Here is a 19677-nt window from a genome sequence, read left to right as displayed (position 1 = left end):
TAAGTTATATAAAAATGTCGCAGAAATGCGAATGTTGAAATAAATGATGAAGGGTCCATACCACATAATAATTAATTAAACAAAAACTCAAATATTTCCCCTTTGTTTCAAAGGCATAAGACAGAATCGATGTGAAAATGAAATGTAAAACACAGAAAATGGACAACGAAATTATACATACGTCTCATAAAAGAGCAATTTATATAAAATTTCATTAGCTGTGTTCTAATAGAATGTTTGCATATATCGCCTCTTCATAAGACATACGTAAGGTCATTAGCTGCATCCTTATGTACGCAGCTAATAAACCATTAGAAGGCAGCTAATGGAACTACATGAATTCCGCTCTCTGAAGAAAACTATGTATGATTTCACTGTCCATTGCTTATGTTTCCTTTTTTATTTCTCAAAGCCCTTTTGTTTTCTGGAATTTAAATTAGTGGTAAATATGTAATCTGTTTATATTTTTTCTACGGTGTAGCATTCGTTTTTGCTCCTATATTCAATCCTTTTTTGCTATATATTTTTATTCCTTGTATGATATATGTATTCATGCAGCTAAACAAACGCTTTATTAATCTAATGTTCTATATTCAGGTTATACGTGCAATTTTGTATTATATTCTATAAACACTAAAATGTTTTACAAATACCAAATTACATCATGTTCAGAAAAATCATTCACGACATTAAAGTACATCTATCTTATTTTCACTGAGCACTTTTGATCTTTTTTTATTTAGTATAGTTATGGAACTGAAAATTTACTTTTGCTTTCCTAGATCTTCAGCATTATGTCAATGCTTGTTATACTAGTTATTTCGCGAATAAAAGTAAATAAACATATTGTTTCTAACTATTAAAATGAACATTTACCTCATTTTCTTTTCTTGACAAAAGCAGCAACTTTTCTAGCTCCAAAACTTTTTCTTGAAGCTGAAGAAAAGATATTTTAATTATTCATAGATATTTACATATTTCCTTACTTTTCATGTAATCTTCTGCATGCACGAATATAATTTTATTTAAATTTAACAGTTAGATTTTTTATACTACTACTTAAATATTTTAAACATTCTGTTGAAATAACGGAAAACTCTACCATATCTTCATTTATTACAGAAATCAAAGTTAAACCATTTGAAAACATTTTCTTAAGCAAAAATGCTCTATCTTTTCCAGTGCTATTTCAAGCATTTTCGGCTAATGATAACACATAATGATATTGCTATGAAGATATAAATTAACCGTTTGAGTCACGTAGCTGCTTGTAGAAGGTATCCTCCTTTACGTGTTTCTCATACAACTTCTCATATACAATTATACATTATTTACATTATACTATTTCATTACATTATACACTTATTCTTAGTGATGCCAAAAGTAAGATATTTCGTTTATTATATGCATAATTTCAATTACACATAGTTTTCTTCTCGATTTATTCACATTTTCGATTTCGTTTCTTTCCGCATTTCAAACAGTTTTTCCAAAAGTCAGTTCTGCCTTCCTCTACCATTTCAAAGTTGTACATATAAATACGAGGAAAAGAAGATAAGGAATACGTCATATGACACTCCGAGAATTTTTCTTAGGAAAAAGTTTAAATCTTCATCCTTCTTAATCGTCCTAAGAAAAAAATTTTATGTTCTCCAAATGATAAATGAAAAAACATATAGTCGTTCTTGCTTGTATATTAAATATTATACCTACTACTGTGCTTATAATTAACAAAATTTTAAATAGTAAATATTTAAATGTTTTTTAAAATGTAGATAGCGTTGTCAATAAATTAAAAGGAGAATCATAAAAATAATTCTATGTAATATCATTGGTGTACTTATTATGTAATAGCATTAAAATTTCTCAGATCAAATATATATCAAATTCTTAAACTTCAAATTTGTTTCTGTACTTTTTCATTTATAATCTTTCTCAGTTGTCTTCTGAAAGATGCATAAATGGTCCTTTACTCTCAGCTATGAAGGTCTCTTTGCGCTATTGTGTTTCCCTGAACTTTCTATTTCTCGGGATCCCGGACTTATTAAATTACTTGTCTTACTTTGTAACTTATCTAATCAATAACTAAATCTCTTATTGAGACTCGAGACCACCCTTTCGGAAATTCTTGAGAAGCTTCAGATTTTAATATATATTAATTAAAAAAGCACAAAATTTAATTATATAAGGTAAAGTATAGAAACATGATGCAAAACAAAAGGCGAAAATATTGGATTATTATATATTTTTAATCTAACATTTTTATTTACGTTGTTGTTGTGACTTATCTCATATGTCTGACAGTAAGATCAGAACAAGCACTCTAATTCCATCATGGCAAGGAGTGCAAAATTAAGCCTGTCGTTGGAAATAGCCTTGAGCAGCATACAGATGACATTACGCCTTTTCCAGTTCCGCCCCGAGAAGGAGACAAATCCACCCACCCCTCTTCCCCCACCACAATCTCTCAAGAGAACTTTCGGCTCGCCGCATATTTAGAGTGCGGCCATGCCGTTCAGATACTATACATCTACAAAACCAAAGCCTTCTCCGGGATTCGAAACCCGGCCCTTCGGTACGGCAGTCAAAGTCACTAATCATTATCCCGGTTAAGCAGCTTATTTACTTTACTTAACTTAATAGAATAGTATTTCTTCTTTTCCAAATTGTTGATATTTCTTACCGAATAAATGTTTTACTGATTTACTTGCTGAATGTGTTTCCATGCAAAAATTTATGAAAATAAAGAATTTCCTTCCTCTCATATTGTTTTAATGCAGATAAAAAAGTGCTCTTATGCGAAATAATTCATTTTTCAATATTTTTAAATTTCATAGCCACATATAGTATTCTTTGCCTCTAGAAGTGTCTTCTAGTCCTTCTTCTTTCTTTCTTTTTTTTTCCCACTGTCAGCTACATCAAAAATGAAACCTCGTGTTTGTAATAAAACTCTATAACAGCAATAAAGAGTGCAATAGTAACATATATGCTATTATGCTTGATGCCAATCGGGATAGTGGTTAGTGACGCTAACTGCTGTTGCGAAGGGCCCAGGTTTAAATGCCGGAAAAGGCATGGATGTTTGTAGATGTCTAGTGTCTGTGCGGTATGGCTGCACTCTAGTCGAAAGTCCTCTCGAGAGTTTGGAAATAGGGAAAGAAGGGTGGAAGACCCTCGGATCCGTCCCACCGGAGTACTCTCCATCAAAATTGTGGTCGGAACTGAGAAAAGTTGTACTGTCGTTGTACTATCATCTGTATGCTCAAGGCTGTTGTTAACGACAGGCGCAATCTTGCATTCCTCTCCACGATGAATTGTGTGGACTTCTTCTGATGTTACTGTCAAACAAGCGAGATAAGTCATAATAACCACTAAAAGTATCGGGAATGATTCATTTAAAATGTGCATGCGCAAGGAACCTTCTTACTCTCTTCACAATTTCTTACAACTTGAATCGTCATTTTGGAACAACATAATTCACTTCTGGTTACCGTTTACAAAATCAGTTCACTTCTAATGCATAAAGAAGTTTTTGTTTTGGCGATTTTCTAAATTTACGAAGTTAAGCAAAGAACATACAATCAGTTTTGTTTTCACAGTGGACTTTCTGCAACAAAATCTTTTTAATGATAGCACGGTAGTTGCAATTTCGAATAAAATTCCTGCTTATTTTAAAGAATTTACTAACTATTCATTTCTGATGACATTTCATAACATGAATCTTGAACAAAAATAATCAAATCATAAATGTTGAATGAAAATATCCCACTGATCAGCTGAAATCAGCTCATCACATTCCACCGTATCTGTATAACAAATTTGTTTTGCTTGATTTTTATCTCTTTTATTTTCATAATTAAGAAAAAAATCACGTGATTTGAACACTATCAAAATGACCAATAAAGAAAAATATCGCAACATAATTGCACAATAAATTCTACATAAGAACCTCTTTTTTTTAACTATTTTATAAAGTGCTGCTTGATACAAATATTCTAGATATAAATATTTCAAAATGCAAAAGAACTGGAATAAAATTATTTCCTGAAATAACACGTACATATAAGAATTTAAAAACAATAATGAAATTGAGAAAGCACATATGTAACATCTTGCTTTTCAATTAAATTTGTGAGAAATGGTGTGGCTCTAGTACAAAATTGTAGTTGACTAGAATTTTTGTTCAGCCTCAGGTGCAAGTTTCGAAAATTATTTAAGAAAAGAAAAAACTAAAAACAGAAAGAAAGAGTAAACAAGAAAACGAAAGCCAAAGCCATAAAGAAAGGGAAGACGTCTGAGTGGATAAAAATTAGGGAATGAAAAGTTCTGAAACAGAGCTTTCTATGTATTATTAGAAATCATACCTTTTCTCGGTCGGTAAATTTGACTGATTTTTCTTGTATGGGTTTCATTGAATTTCGTAGCATTGTTAACTCAGCCCTTGAAAATAAAAAAAATAATAATATATTGTAAGGCTATAAAGACACTAAATGAGATATGACAGAAGAATATTTTTATCTTTTATAATGCAGGCTTCATAAAAATGTACAAATTAAAAAACGCGCAATGGGTATTTTAACTTGAATTCCCTATCAATGCTGAAAACTTTAGAAATATAAGTAAAATTATTCAAAAATTAAGATGTCAAACAACAAATAAATTACGATGCAAAAACAAAGTTGAATTATAAATAAAATATTGAGAAACTTTTTGAAAAATTGAAAAATAACTCGCAGCATGTTATAGAATCCAAACTATAAAATAATTGTTTGCAATTCAAAAGGGAAAAAAGTGAAATTCAGATTTAATAAAAGCACTTAAAATTATAATTGAAACTGAATAGCCTATAAACGCGAAAAGTACAAGGGCAGAAGAAATTCTAATAAACATGTTCCATGGAAGAAGTTGTGGTGAGACAGTATTCCTACTAGAACTTTCTAAATTAATGGTAATTTTTGCTGACGTTATAATAATCCAAAATCCCGATCGTCTTTAGGCATTAACACTATCACTATATAATGCCAAAAGAACTTTTAAGTTTCAGAAATTATTAAAACAAATTATGTTAAAAAACTCAAATTTTCTAGTAGAAAAGGTAATTTTACATGTAAATATATTAAGTCATCATATGATACGAAGAAATGTGCAAACTTTTATGCACCGATATGTCATTCAGTAGAAAAATTATCGCGAATCCTAAAGAAGATGGCACTATTTGAATTCAAAGAACATTTCGTTTCACACTTGATTTTACATCAAGTTTTCATGAAAATATTGTTTAAATATTATCATTTTGGGTACTTTTAGAATAATTAAAATTCTCGTTTAAATGACAAAAGGGTTGAGAATTTTTTTCCAAAGAATTATGAAATGAATTCTTATCACATATGAATTTGAATATGCTTTAAATTATTTTGATTACGTTAAAATTCATGTTTCTTTGAACAAATTACTTAAAAATGTGTTAAATTGAGTTGCAATAATAAATTTTTAAAAGTTTCTGAACTTCTAAAGTTTTACTTTATTATAAAATTCATGTAACTTGATAAACTTGTCATATGTATTAGGTACTTGCATTAACTGCAATTAGTAGGCTCAAAATATATGATGGCAACTATTTTGAAGCAAACGTGTTCTGATAACGTATTTGTATCCTGTAATATTATTTTCGAGACAATAAGATCTGATAAAAAATTATTTAATCATGAAGTTGCAGTCATTTAAAAAAATATTTATTTAAGTTTTTAAGAAAAATTATCGATTCATTGAATTAACAGTACCGATGTTTTAATAAATTTAATTGTTAGCTATACATCAGTATTTTAAATTTCACGTTGGTTATGCTTCTTTAATTTGGTTAAAGTGTTTAAAAATTTTAAGCGTAAAGTAGGTTACTTGTAAAAATCAATTACCAAAGTGACATTATGGTGTGGTGTATTTAATTATGGCAAAGCACACTAGGGCTATCTGCCAAAGGGGAGGGATGCCTTTCGTGGAGGACTTTCTAAGGGAAACTGGCTCGTATACACGTTACACATGGGGAAAACCACGAAAACACCCATGCAGCCAGCCCGTTCGCGGGATTCGAACCTCGGACCGAAGTACCAGTGTTCAGCGACTTTACCGCTCGGCCCCAAAGTGACATTATGACAAATATAATAATGTCTGTAGCAATAATGAATTTGTTTAATTCCCTTGAAGCACAGAATTTTATTTTGCAATTAATTGCTATGTTTTGAAATTAATAAATACAGAAAAACAAAACTGTTTCGAAAAGGGAATTAAATATTAAAATAAAATGCGCTTGTTGATAAAAGCAAAGTATGGATCACAATTATTGTTCCATATCCGTTGAGAATAAAGTTACCAGAAAATTTACACGAATAGTACGGTAACCCTGTAATACAGAAAATTATTAATTTAATTTAATTCTGTGTATTACTGAAAAACATACAAAATTATCCAAATCAAAAATTACGTCAGTTAAACAAAATAAAATGTTCCTTTCTCAATGAAGCTGTTCATAGCGTTGATTAAAATATTTTGAAGCATTCATGTTTTAATATTAATATATTTTCGTTTAGAAAAGGGTGAGAGGCAAAAAATATATATATATATTTTTTGTAACGCTTATAAATCCAAACCAAAGAGAAAAGGAAACGGTATTGGTAATTTAAATCACCTCTAATAGATTAAAAAGCTGGCTTTCTTTTATTTGGACAAATTTAAAATATACGATATGTTTCAGAAATTAAATTTTTACAAAGATACTAATGTCAGGAGTCAGGAAATGTCAGGAGTCAGTACTAACATCAGGAAGTTACATTTATACTAATGTCAGAAGCTCTGAAGCTTTTGCTGCTCTGCCCAACTATTTGTTGTTTAAACTTTTAGAAATATTATTTTCTACATTATTGCATTATTATCATTTATGTGTTTTTGTGTTATTATTATATTTTATCTATGTATTTTTACGTTGATGCATGTATTGTATTATTGTTGTATCAAAGCTCCTTTGTACTAGTACTATTTTTACATGTTATTTTATTATTGTTATTACTGTGTTATTAGTAGCATGATTTATTTTCTTTTTAATAGTAACATGTAATAGTTTTATTATTTATGATTAAGCATTCTTATGACAGTAATACTTGTATTAATATATATATTCCTCATTCTCTCCAAGTCTAGATATTTTATGTATTATTGTTATATTATATCTTTTTTGTATTACTGAATTATTTACTTATTTCCGAAAGCCTCGTGGCATGCTTTGTTGAATATAAGGATTTTTGCATTAGTATTCTTAAAAAAAGTAATACTAATATACTTAAAATTAAATAACGAAATCAAAATATGCCTAAAAAATCAAAAGTTTGTAATGAAACCGAATATATGTTTGCACAGTTAAAGTATAAATAGCATCATATACCTCGATTCAACAAGTTTTTGTGTTAAAGTCTCAGTTTTCTTTTCGGCAAGAGAAATTAATTGCTGAAGATGTTGATTACAAATATCAAACCTCTTGATGATCGATTTTGCTTCTGCAACTACAGGAGAAAAAGACAGAAAACAAAAACTTACTGCAAACTGAAAGGAATTATTATCATTTTTCAAAACATATACTACCATATTCTTTTCAGTAAACAGCAGAAATTAAAAATGAGCAATTGTAAATTTAGTTTAAAATATTTTGAAGAATTAGCAATAAATCATGATCATGATTAGCAATAAATAAATGATCAGAAGTACTTGTTATTTCAGTATCTCTAAATTTGAAATCCGTTACAGAATTCTAAACAAATTTGAATTTTAAAAATATTGAGGAATTAAGAAGCATTACAAATAAATTTTAAAAACTCTTAGTGAAATATATTATATTTGAATATCTTATATTTGAAATAATACAGAAACAAAATTTGTTATCAATAAATAAGTTTAAATAGCAAAATTTCTTAAACTGAGTTAATCGTTTAGTTCAAAACTTCTGTTAATAATTTGGTCACAATGCTTAGATACATGTTATACAATTTTGTCTGGCAACTATGGAATACTAAATAAATGTCTATTTATCTATTATTTATTTCGTTAAAACCTTTGTTTCGTTCGCTATAAAAGAAGAAACTGGTACAATAGTGAAATATTATATGACCAATAAATTCTAACAATATACCATTCGTTTTTCTCTAAACATTTACGGAAATATCACTAAAGATAAACTGGAAAATTAAAGCTTAAATTATAGACGGATAATGACTATAGCCAACAATTTATAAATAGATGCAAAATTTAAACTTTTATGCAACTGAATAATATTAAAAATATGAGCATTTTAGTCGATCTCCATTGGGGCACAGATTCTAAAATATATTTATCAGTCGTAAAAATGTATTCCTAAATACAGAATAGATGGATTCATCAGAAAAACACATGATTATTCTGTTATCTTTCAAGCTTGTGTGCAATAGCATTCTACCGATTTTAGGTGTCACCTTTTAAAATTTTCTTATTTGCGCTTATCAGTGGTCGAGTGGATAAGGGTCTTGAACATTGGTAGTTCGATCAAAAGCGGCTGCATTAGAGCTTTCATGTTTTCTCTCATATGCAACTTGATTATGAGGCAGTTTTCTTCGAATAACCTTCACCAAGGCATACTTTCTCTTAGAAACATATCCCTAGTGTGCTTTATCGTCGAGTCTAAATTTTTGTTCAATTCGATACATTTGAAGCTGTAATGTTCACAGTTTTCTCGCAATTGAAAAAGAACATCCTCAAAAGTTTCTTGATTAGAGATGAAGAAATACTTTTCTGAGAATTTTTAATTCTAAATTTTACTCATATAATGCCCCCACAAAAAAGAATATGATTTCAAAACACACTTTAATTCTTCACAAAATGACGTTTATCTTGCTGGTGAAGTCAATAACAGGATGTCAAAATCTCTTCCAATAAAAGTCCTTAATTTCAGTTTGATGAAAATATTTTTAAAAATACATATGGTCTTTATCTCACTGAAAAATTACTATTGTTTTGCAGATAGGAAATTTGAAACTATGTTTACGTTATCAAATATTTATCGTTCTTTCTGTTTCATCTATGTTGCCTAAGGAAACTTTTCAACGCAAATATTTCAAAATGAACTTGTATGAAAATCTTATTCAAAATCTCATTTCAACACAAATAAAAATTCCACGCGGTTCGACCTTTCAAAATTACAAAAAATGCGAAGAATTATGTTTTGAAGCTATGCCAATATTTCAGCATCGAATTTTCCCGAAACTCTGATATTGCGAGAGAAAGCGTTAGCTATTTCCCGAAAAATAGTGACAAATAAGTATTTTTATATATAAATATATTTTTAGTATTCCTTTTTTGGGTGTATGTGTGTTTAAGAGATTACTGAGTCACTGTTTTAGTAATTAATGTGGTACAGTAATTTTGTTTATTTACAAATATATATTAAATTTGACTAATAACTTTAATTTATTAATTCCCGTAGATTTACAATTTGCTTTCATTTATCTTAATTTATTACCTTTCCAGGACTGTCAGTGACTTACTAAAATAACTTAAACATTTATTAAAGAGTTATTTTAGTAAGTCACTGTAATAGTATTTGTTTTCATTATATTAATATATAAATATGTTCAAAGTTCTAATTTTTAATTTTTAATTCAATAACCAATTAACTCTTTATTTTAATTTGGTTAATTCTCTTTGCTATACTAAAAATAGCAACTGTTTTTAATAAAACACTAAACTGCGTCATTTAGAAATGAATTGCTATTCATAGAATGCGATTTTTAAGTAGAGTTAATGATACAGGCACTTACATGATGTTTCATCCAATAACAATTTAAAATTTGAGAACGAAAATACAAAATTAGTCAATAGCTGTAAAACTAGATTAAACCATTCTGAACAATCTTTCATCTTGGATACGTCACATTTTCTCTCTCGCTTCTTTGTTGTCAACTGGCTTGGTGCATACTGTTTTTTCTTTCATCGAAATTGTTATAAAGAAGCAGAAGAGTAACAAATGTGATCAAGAAGAAACGCTCAGATTGCTCCCATTGCACTATGTAATTAAAGTTAAGAATTTTTCTCTCAAGAATAACAAAATATAAAATCTACGTGACAACTAACATCTTTAATGCAGTAAGTTTCTTCACTTCATACATGAAGTGCATCAAATATTAAATTATTATAGCAATTGCAGATGGAAGTATTCGTACCTAGAGGAAATCCCAATAACATCTTAGTTCTCATATATATATATATATATATATATATATATATATATCTTTTTGCTCACAGCAAATAAAGATAGTTGTTGCAAATCAACGACACCTAAGGTCATTCATTTATCCTTCTCTGTTATAAAAATGCTTCTTTCATTAGTACAAAGAAGTAAACTATTTCAAAAATTAATTTTAAGCCAAATTTATTTTATTTTTTAATAAGATGTTTCAATAAATGTTATATTAATTTAAAACTAAAGAGTTTCTACATAAATTACAATCCTTTCTAATATATATATCTTTCTTAATTTTGTTCGAATATTAAGAATTTTTTTTTCTATTTGTACTATTTTGCAAGCCAAAAAAAGCGAAAAGAAAAGGCATACGAAAGCAAACAGCTCCAGATCTTTGAAAATTTAAATCCTTTCTTTAGTGGAATTTCATTTTTATTTAATTTAATTTTCTGAGTTAGCTCAATCAGGTATTACTTTAATTTAAAAGAGAAGCGGAACACTTGTATGTTTTATAGAGCAAACATTTTTAAATTGTTTAATTTTTTTTTTTAATTTTAAACGTTAACTCTTCTTAGAAATGCTACACTGTAATATAAAATTTTAATATTAATTTTTTCATAGCGAGTTAAGTTATATTTTAAATCAATATATTTAAAGAAAGGAAGAGTACCGTCAGTCAACTTGAGAAAAAAGTAAGCTACGTTCTACTGCAGATGGCAATTAGAATAAAATCATTCTTACGAACTGGAAGTGCGTTAAAGAAAAAATGAGATATTGTTGATGTTTTGCAGTTTGCTCGTAAAATTTGGCTGAAAGCCTTATTGCAAAATTTTCTTGTTTCATTAACGTTTTATTCTAAGAGCATATTCAACTCGAGAACTTTATCAAAATCAAGTTGTAGGGACTTATATTTATTTCAACTAAAATTTAAATTTCAGACTTTTCTATAAGCCTTCATGTCCCTAATTGTCAGTGCCAGAATAGGTAAATGTTGTAGCGCACGGGAAGGAATGCAAATTTCTACATTGTAAGAAAGTATTTAAAAGCCGAGTTTCGGTAGGGGTTAGAGAAAGTTAGGCTTTAACCGCCACTTCTGTCGTAGGTGCTTTTTGCTTATTGCTGGTTCAGGTGGCTTAAATTGTATTTATTTGCTGCCACTACCTTCGAAGGGGGATTAAGTTATGGGATCTCGCTGAGCCCTGTAGTCTAGTTCTATCCTTTGTGAATATGTTCAAATTTTAGTAATTTTGAAGAGATAAAAGACAGTTTCAGCATTGGAGTTATAACAGTTTTGAAAATACAAGAAATGATTCTTTTATCTTAACTTTCTACATGACACTAATTCTTATATCACTTATTCTATAACTGAGGAAACGGTCCTGCTAGAAAATTGTTTATTACGCTTTAATAAATTAAAACTAAAATGTTCTGCACTTTCACATGCGAAAATCAATGAAGTAAACAACTAATGATTTCTCGAAGCATTAATTCTGAAATGTTACTAACAAATGATGTTTTACTCAAAAGGGGAACAAATATGCCACTTTCGTTTTGCAGCTATTTCCCAAAATTTAGGGAAATTTTCAAGGAAATACTTAATTTCGAACTAACATTTGCATGAAAAAGTTATTTAAGTCAGTAAATTCATCTTATTATATCTTCAAGACATTACATGTAAAGTTTTGGAACGTTTTCCATTTAACTTATCAAAGATCTCTCTAATTAAGGACTTGGACATATACAATTTTAAAAAAATATATTTTCCATTGTACTTCTAGTGTTGAAACTATTCTCAATATATTAGTCTGCACTTCCTTTAGGGAACATTTGAAATCGAAAATATATCCTAGGATCAACATTTAAAAAAATAAAGCCCGTAGCCAAACTACCCTGTATATTCTAATTGGAAGATGGACGCCCCGTTCCAGAATTGAAAATTAATCAAAAAAAAATCATTCTTATATTGGAGTAAATTTTGAATAAAGCTATCAATTTTGCGTCCTTCCTGTTTGCGAAAATGCAATGGGAAAGGGAAAGAGAATGCCCCTTGGTTGCTGCACCGGGAACGAATGCCATTCTTCTCCTAGCTGTGCCACTGGATCGGACACATGTCTTTATTCTTCAGAAACAAAACAGTTTTGGCCAAAATCGCAGCTGAAAAGGAATTTAGATTAATGATTGATCGAAATCGATAGTGTTTTATTCAATAGCCTAAGGATGTAAGGATTTATTTTATTCTAACCAATTATTTTTAGTTTACTTTTCTTTCCTTCCAGATTTAAGTTTCCTGCCGTAATGTAAATTTGTTATGACATAGCATTCACATTTTAACGTGTTTCAGAAGCAATGTTGAAGCTGCGCGTCAAAGAGTTCAAAAAAGGTGTAGCTGACTTAGTTTCGATGTTTATGCGTTCCGAGTTCGAAATTAGCTGTCTAGTTTGGTGTTCGACACCTTTCAGTTTATACTAATATTTTCCGGCTCGACTTTATTGTGGGGAGTCAATTTAGCATTAGTTAAAATAAGGAGGCAGTCGTTAATTATCTCAAAATTTAATGTGCATTTACATTCTTATTTTCTGTTAATTTAAGTAGCCACAAGTGGTGGTGATTTGTGAGCACGAAGTGCGTGCATCTGTTTTAATTTAATTTAAATAAAAATGCTATTTAAAACTTTCTTCTGCAGTATGTAATCTTAAAAATACAGCGCGAATTCGCTACTTCGTCTTCGACGTAGAGTCAAAATTGTATATTATCAAAGAATACCATAGACTCTATGAGAATGCCTTTTTTCGATTAGTATAATACTATATCTGTATAGGAAGTAATATTTCTCAAGTTTAAAATGATAGACTAATTTATGCAAATATTCTTGTTATTCATTTAATGGATAATTTATTTGTATGTTAAATTCAACCCTAATCTAACTACTGGAAGATAATAGTGATACGTTATGGCCAAGACATCACTTTTAGATTAGTAATATAGTTCTTGGACTGATTTGTCTGATTTTTCTTGCTTTAATTTAATTAATGAGTTAAATTCTAATAATTAGTATGCTGCATATTAAATGTCATTACTTTTTATCCCCTTCGTTTTACACATTACCATATCTACTATTTGTTCACATTGGCATCAAATGTTAAAGAGACTTAGGTAAGTCTCTTTACCATTTGATGTTTTTGTTAAGCGTTTGTTATTCGGAATTTTAAAAAGCCTGTTATCTGTTACTTTTAAGTCCTTTAAAACTGGACAATATTCCAAGCAATTTAGTTTTTTCTTTTAATAATTTATATTAAGTTATAAACCGTAATATTAAATTGCAGCATTAAAATAGAGATATATATATTAAGTAATACTAAAATATTAAACAATATTAAACTACACGTGTGATAAAATCATAAATGTAACTTCGTATTAATTTTCAAATCTGAATTTTTACTCTTTGCTTATTATTTTGCAACAAGCATAATTCTATAACTGATTTCCCTTAGTATTTTCATTTTAGCTTTTTCACGTAACTCCACCTAATATTTTTATTGCTTGGAAATTGATTGCTCTAAGTAAGCAGTTTCACAGAAAAAATTACATTTCATAAAATATTTATTTTTACACTTATAAGAATTCATAGGTAAGTGAATATTTATTTATACTGAATATACTGATAGCTTTGTATAGTAACAGAATATTCTTTAGTTAGGTTTAACATAAATAACATTTTTCATTATTGACATTTTGATTTGCTTTGTATGTACACAGAGAATGTAAAATTTTTAATCATATTTTTCGTTATGTCCCTCTTGAATGTTTTTTGAGTAATTCACTTTATAGTATAACTGCACCCTATTCAGAGCTGACATAAGAATTTATAACGTATATACTAACCATTTTCAAGAACATTCTTTTGTGATGCAACTAGTTCTTTACTTTCCTCTGTCAACCCTCGTACACTTTTACGAACCTCTGCAACTTGATTAACTATATTCTCTTGAAAATTTGTATGAAGTTTCAACTTTCCTTCTAATTCTTGAACCTTTCTTTGTAGATTAAGCTTTTCTGACTAAAAAACCATTATCAAAATGAAAATTTAATTCACAGCAAAACTTAAAAGTTGAACTTTTGTTCTATTTTACAAAATAATAAAGGAACAAATTCCTCTTGAAGTGCACTGGACTCAAAAAAGATTAAAATTTAAAGCGCGGATTAAGATATTCTCAAATTCCAATAAAATAAATAATGTATCACTTAAATAAGAAATTGCAACAACGGGTAATTTTATTGAAACGCGAATGAACCTAAAATGCGAAAATGACCAAACGTTAGGGCGATTACCTGAAGTTTTTGTTAAGCGTTTGCTATTCGGAATTCTAAAAAGCCTGTTATGTGTTACTTTTAAGTCCTTTAAAACTGGGCAATATTCCAAGCAACTTAGTTTTTTTCTGTTAATAATTTATATTAAGTTATAAACAGTAATATTAAATTGCAACATTAAAATAGTGATATATATTAAATAGTACTAAAATATTAAACAATATTAAACTATAGGTGTGATAAAATCACAATTGTAACTTCAGTAGTAGAAAACAGACGGTTCAGCGCCAGCAGGCTGTGCGCGGTGCAAGCGCGCAGGCGGAGCACGGAGCAAGGCCGCACGCGGGGGCACAGCAGATAACAAGGAGGGTTTCAGGATTCTTCATTTAACTGATAAGATGATGTCACACTTTGATAAGAGATTATCTTTTTTTGATTTTCCAAAGGTTCTCTGCTAATAAATTTTTAGCCTTTGTATTTTTTCTTCGTGTTCCAGCTATTTTAATAAGTATACAATGCTTATTTCCTTAACAGCGCTTAGTTTCGAATATAATAATTGATACAGAAGACCTTAACTTTAGATGTAAATTTTTAATTTTCCCTATATTTTAAGCTTTAGTATTTCTTATAGACTCAGAATTTTGCTTTATTTCTTAAATTTTCTGTTCATAATACCAGATTTACTTTCCGTAGTTTTAATAACATGACTCATTTTTATAATTAAATTCATTTTACTCAGAGTCTTTTCATACTTGTTAAGCCAATACTTATTTCTTATATTTTACGACTGTGATTCTAAATCACGCATTTTTGTGCATTAGTATATTATTCAAAGTTAGATGTAATTTTAAACTTTTTTCGTTCTTTCCAACGTTAGTGATCTTCAACATATTTTATATTTTAACTTATTTCATGTATTTTCTGATCATATAGATGACCTTTACTTAATTTTAGAAGTAAAATTTAGCTTATTTTATACATTTTAACTTTCATAATATTTAATGTACTATAATTTTTAACTAATCTAACTATATTTTTATACTATACACATGACTTTTACTTGATTTCTTTCATACATTTTAGCCTTCATAATTTCTAATATAGTCTTAATTTTAGCATAATTCCTATATTTTCAGATAATATTCCAGACCCATTAAATTCAATTTTGGATGTAAATTTTAACTTCTTTTCTACTTTTTAACGTTTTTAGTTTCCAACATACTCTGAATTTTAACTAATTTTCTATATTTTCACACTATGTAGATAAGTTTCATTTAATTTTTAATTACTTTAATACGTTTTAACCTTTGCAATTTGTAACACACTCCTAATTTTAACTTAATTCCTATATTTTCTGATCATATACAGGGTCTTTATTGAATGCAAATGTAATTTTAATTTATTTCATGCAATTTAACTTTCGCAATTTTCAACGTACTTTAAGGTTTATTTTATTTTCACACTATTTGCATGAATTGTATTAAATTTTAGATGTAATTTTCTAACATTTTTTTTTTTTTTTGCCTTTTGTTTCCCTTGTACCCTTAATTTTAACGTATTTATCATATTTCCTGTTTATAATACATATTTATTTTACCCTTTTACTTAATTTTACATATTTTTTCACATAATTTTACATGTTTAAACTTCTTAAACATGCATAGAACCGAGATATTTTGAATTAAGCATTTTATTTTATAAGAATTAACTACTACGTATTTACATCCAGTTTGTTCAATAACTCTTGCTTAGTCTATATTTTATCGTACAATTTTAAATTTCCAGCTCTACAATTTATCTTTTTATAATAGTCTTACCATAACTGATTCTACTATTTTACTTCATTATTAATTTCACGGGCATTTGTAACCTTTGTTAGTTTCTGCATATTCAGATATTTTCATATAATTTTAATAGCCTTTATATTTTAACGCATGTTTTTAAAGTCTTTGATGTTACCATTGTTTAGTTTTGAGTCCCAATTATTTTTAAGCTAGCTTGATAGATTCCCGAATTCTTGGAATGAAGTGCCAAATTTCACGTGTAACTTTAGGACATATTCACTATTTCATGTCCTCATCCGAAAATCTTTCCCAATATTTTTAACATGTAATACCTTTTAGCTCAATATAGTTTACCAATTGCATACACTCATGCCGTTAAGTTTTAAATTTTAGGTGCCCTGAATATACTAATGTTTTCTTACTACTAATAGTTACTAATACTTTTAGAATTAGCCTTTTACTGTGGAAAACCTACTAAATGCTATTAAATTCACAAGTAGATCACATAAAAATAATTCAAAGTTTTATGAATTATATTTTTAGTAATGCTTCAGACTGCATAAAAGTCAGCATTCACTATCTTAATACATGTATCATCAGTTATTTACATTAATCAATTTAATATCATCATTCGATACATGCATATATATTTGTGTACTTTTTTATTTTCAAGTTAGTATTTTTTACGTGAATAATTAACTATTTTAAGAAAAGGCTCTATATCTGACCATATTTAGTTCCCATTTAATAACTTTTCTCCACAACCCACCCAGAGCCATTTTTAATAAACTCATCATAGCACATTTCTACGAAAGGTGGGCGTGTTGACTATCGTTAATAGGATATGCATATATCCTAGTAATGGTAGTTTAACAGACCCACCTTTCGGAAAAATAGCAGAAATGTATCAAATCATGTGATAAGTCTGGTTGGTTAACATGTTTTCAAGTTCGATTGAAGTAATATAATTTTATATGAGAATATCTTAAAATTTTCTATAGGAACTGAGATTTTGAAAATATTTTTATATTTTTGAAGCTGCTTCGTAGCATGTAAAGTCTTCAAACTCTTATGACATGTCGTTATTATTCAGAAATTTTCATGAAAGATGAAAAAATATTTGATTTTTCTTGAAAGTTTTAGTATCATTCAGTAAACGTCTGCTGTTAAACTCGCATGGCACTCCCTAATTAATGTGAAATGGTATAGATTCTTTGAAAAAGAATTGAGATATATTCTAAGAATATACAAAATAGTGAAATGTTTGGTATGAAATGATAAAAATCTTGCATAAAGTTCAGTATATTATTTCTCTCGTTATTAAATATCTCTTCCAAAATTCTGAAATGGTGATGTTTCTACTCTTATTTTAAATGTTATTATTATTGCTTATTTTTTAAATTAGGGAACTGGGTAAATGTGGTAAATGTATGAAAAAATTAAAATACCTTTCCTCATTGGTTAAAACAATCTGTTGTTGATAAACCTACTAACAGGAATATGGGTTAAAGTTTTGAAGACTGTATGCGGTAATGTGATTTTGTATAAACATTTTGGAGTGCTTTTCTATTTTCAAACAGTGTTTAAAGCTATAAAACGCGTTAAACTTTCGTTTGACTTCTTAGCGATTAATAACATGGACATGTTTAATTCTAAATGGAAGACCATTCCTTGCTTAATTATGCGTTTATTATCTTAGTAAGTGGTCTGCTTGTTTAACCTTAATTGAGTAATTTTGCTATGGTGATTGACGTCATCCAGAAAACAGGATGATATCGAAATAGATCTGATAAGCTAATTACAGAAGGATAAATCACATGATAATGAATGTTCTAGAATGTTCCATATGTATTAGTAAATGGAAAGCATTTGATTGGTTAAACAGTATTGATTTGAGCCATATTATCTGATTGGTGATTTAAAGGATTTCAAGATCCGTAGTTATAGCATATATAAATTCATATCTTCCTAAATTAATGTTACAGTGCCTTGTAAACTAATTTTGCGATTGTGCGTTGTTTGCTTGCCTCCATTTTTATGTTTAAAATGGATAATACTTCAGTTTCTTCAATCTCCAATGATACTACTGCTAATGCATTTATACCTAAAAAGGTAGGTTTTACTATGTTTTATGAAATATAATTTTAATGTGTTTAAGGTTTAATACATGTATAATGTTTATGTTATTGGGACATGATGTTTTTAATGAAACTAAATTTGTGAAAAGAATGGGTTAAGATGAAAATATTATGGTGTTAACGTTTAAGATTTACGATGAATTCAGCCATTACAGCCTAAAAATGCGTACATATTATTAGTATTCTAATAAATTCCATTTTTGGTATACGAGTGTTTGTGTATAAGATACATATATGTATATAAATTAAGCTGTTCGAATACTTACGAGTTTTCTCATGTTTTCTCTTAGGTATGTTCCCCCTGTGGTAAAATATCCTCTTTAAAAAGGAACTTAACTCGACATTTAAAGATTCATTCCGGAGAGAAATCTTTTCATTCTGTAGAATGAGAAATGTCTTTTGCTCGACAAAGTGATTTAAATAGGCATATGGGAATACATACTGAAAAAACACCTCTTTAATGTGGTATGTGTTTCAAGCGATTCACTCGCATTGATAACCTGAGAGTTAACAAAGCGATTCATCTTCGAAATTTTACTTCAAATAAATTACATTGCAATTCAATAAAGACCCTGTATATGATCAGAAAATATAGGAATTAAGTTAAAATTAGACGTATGTTACAAATTGCGAGCGTTAAAAAGTATTAAAGTAGTCAAAAATTAAATGAAAGTTATGTACATGGTGCGAAAATATAGAAAATTAGTTAAAATTTAGAGTATGTTGGAAACTAAAAACGTTACAAAATAGAAAAGAAATTAAAATGTACATCTAAAATTAAATAAAAGTTAGGTATAGGGTAAGAAAATATAGGAATTGTGTTAAAATTAGAGTACTTTAGAAATTATGAAGGTTTAAAATGTACGAAACAAGCTAAATTTGACTTCTAAGATTAAATAAAGTTCATATGTATGGTCAGAAAATAGAGGAAATAAGTTAAACCTAAGAGCATGTTTCAAATTAAGAAAGTTAAAACGTATGAAATTAGTTAAATTTCAGAGCATGTTGGAAACTACAAACGTTAAAAAGTAGAACTTTTGTTCTAAACTTGTTAAACTTGTTAACTTGTTAAAGTTTACATCTAAAATTGAATAAATCTCTGGCATATTATCTGAAAATATAGGAGTTATGCTAAAATTAAGACTATATTAGAAATTATGAAGGCTAAAATGTATGAAAGAAATCAAGTAAA

At 28.4% G+C, this 19677-nt stretch overlaps 1 protein-coding gene across 1 annotated transcript in view; it reads right to left on the bottom strand.

The window, feature by feature from the left end:
- LOC118200602 (coiled-coil domain-containing protein 73-like) overlaps positions 1 to 19677 on the bottom strand; it is a 71957-nt gene that overhangs the window by 10483 nt on the left and 41797 nt on the right. Inside the window, exons 5-8 of the mRNA XM_085815256.1 lie at positions 14138 to 14312; positions 7433 to 7550; positions 4365 to 4440; positions 877 to 936 (exon numbers count right to left, since the gene is read on the bottom strand). Of these exons, the coding sequence (XP_085671382.1) occupies positions 877 to 936; positions 4365 to 4440; positions 7433 to 7550; positions 14138 to 14312 (429 nt within the window). The remainder of the gene's footprint in view (positions 1 to 876; positions 937 to 4364; positions 4441 to 7432; positions 7551 to 14137; positions 14313 to 19677) is intronic.

The sequence above is a fragment of the Stegodyphus dumicola genome, chromosome 4 (genome assembly GCF_044657685.1).
Source record: "Stegodyphus dumicola isolate Sdum_Otavi_A_Nest chromosome 4, ASM4465768v1".
Lineage (NCBI taxonomy): Eukaryota > Metazoa > Arthropoda > Arachnida > Araneae > Eresidae > Stegodyphus > Stegodyphus dumicola.
Note: the sequence above shows the minus strand (reverse complement) of the source record. Positions and strands in the feature narration are given on the sequence as shown.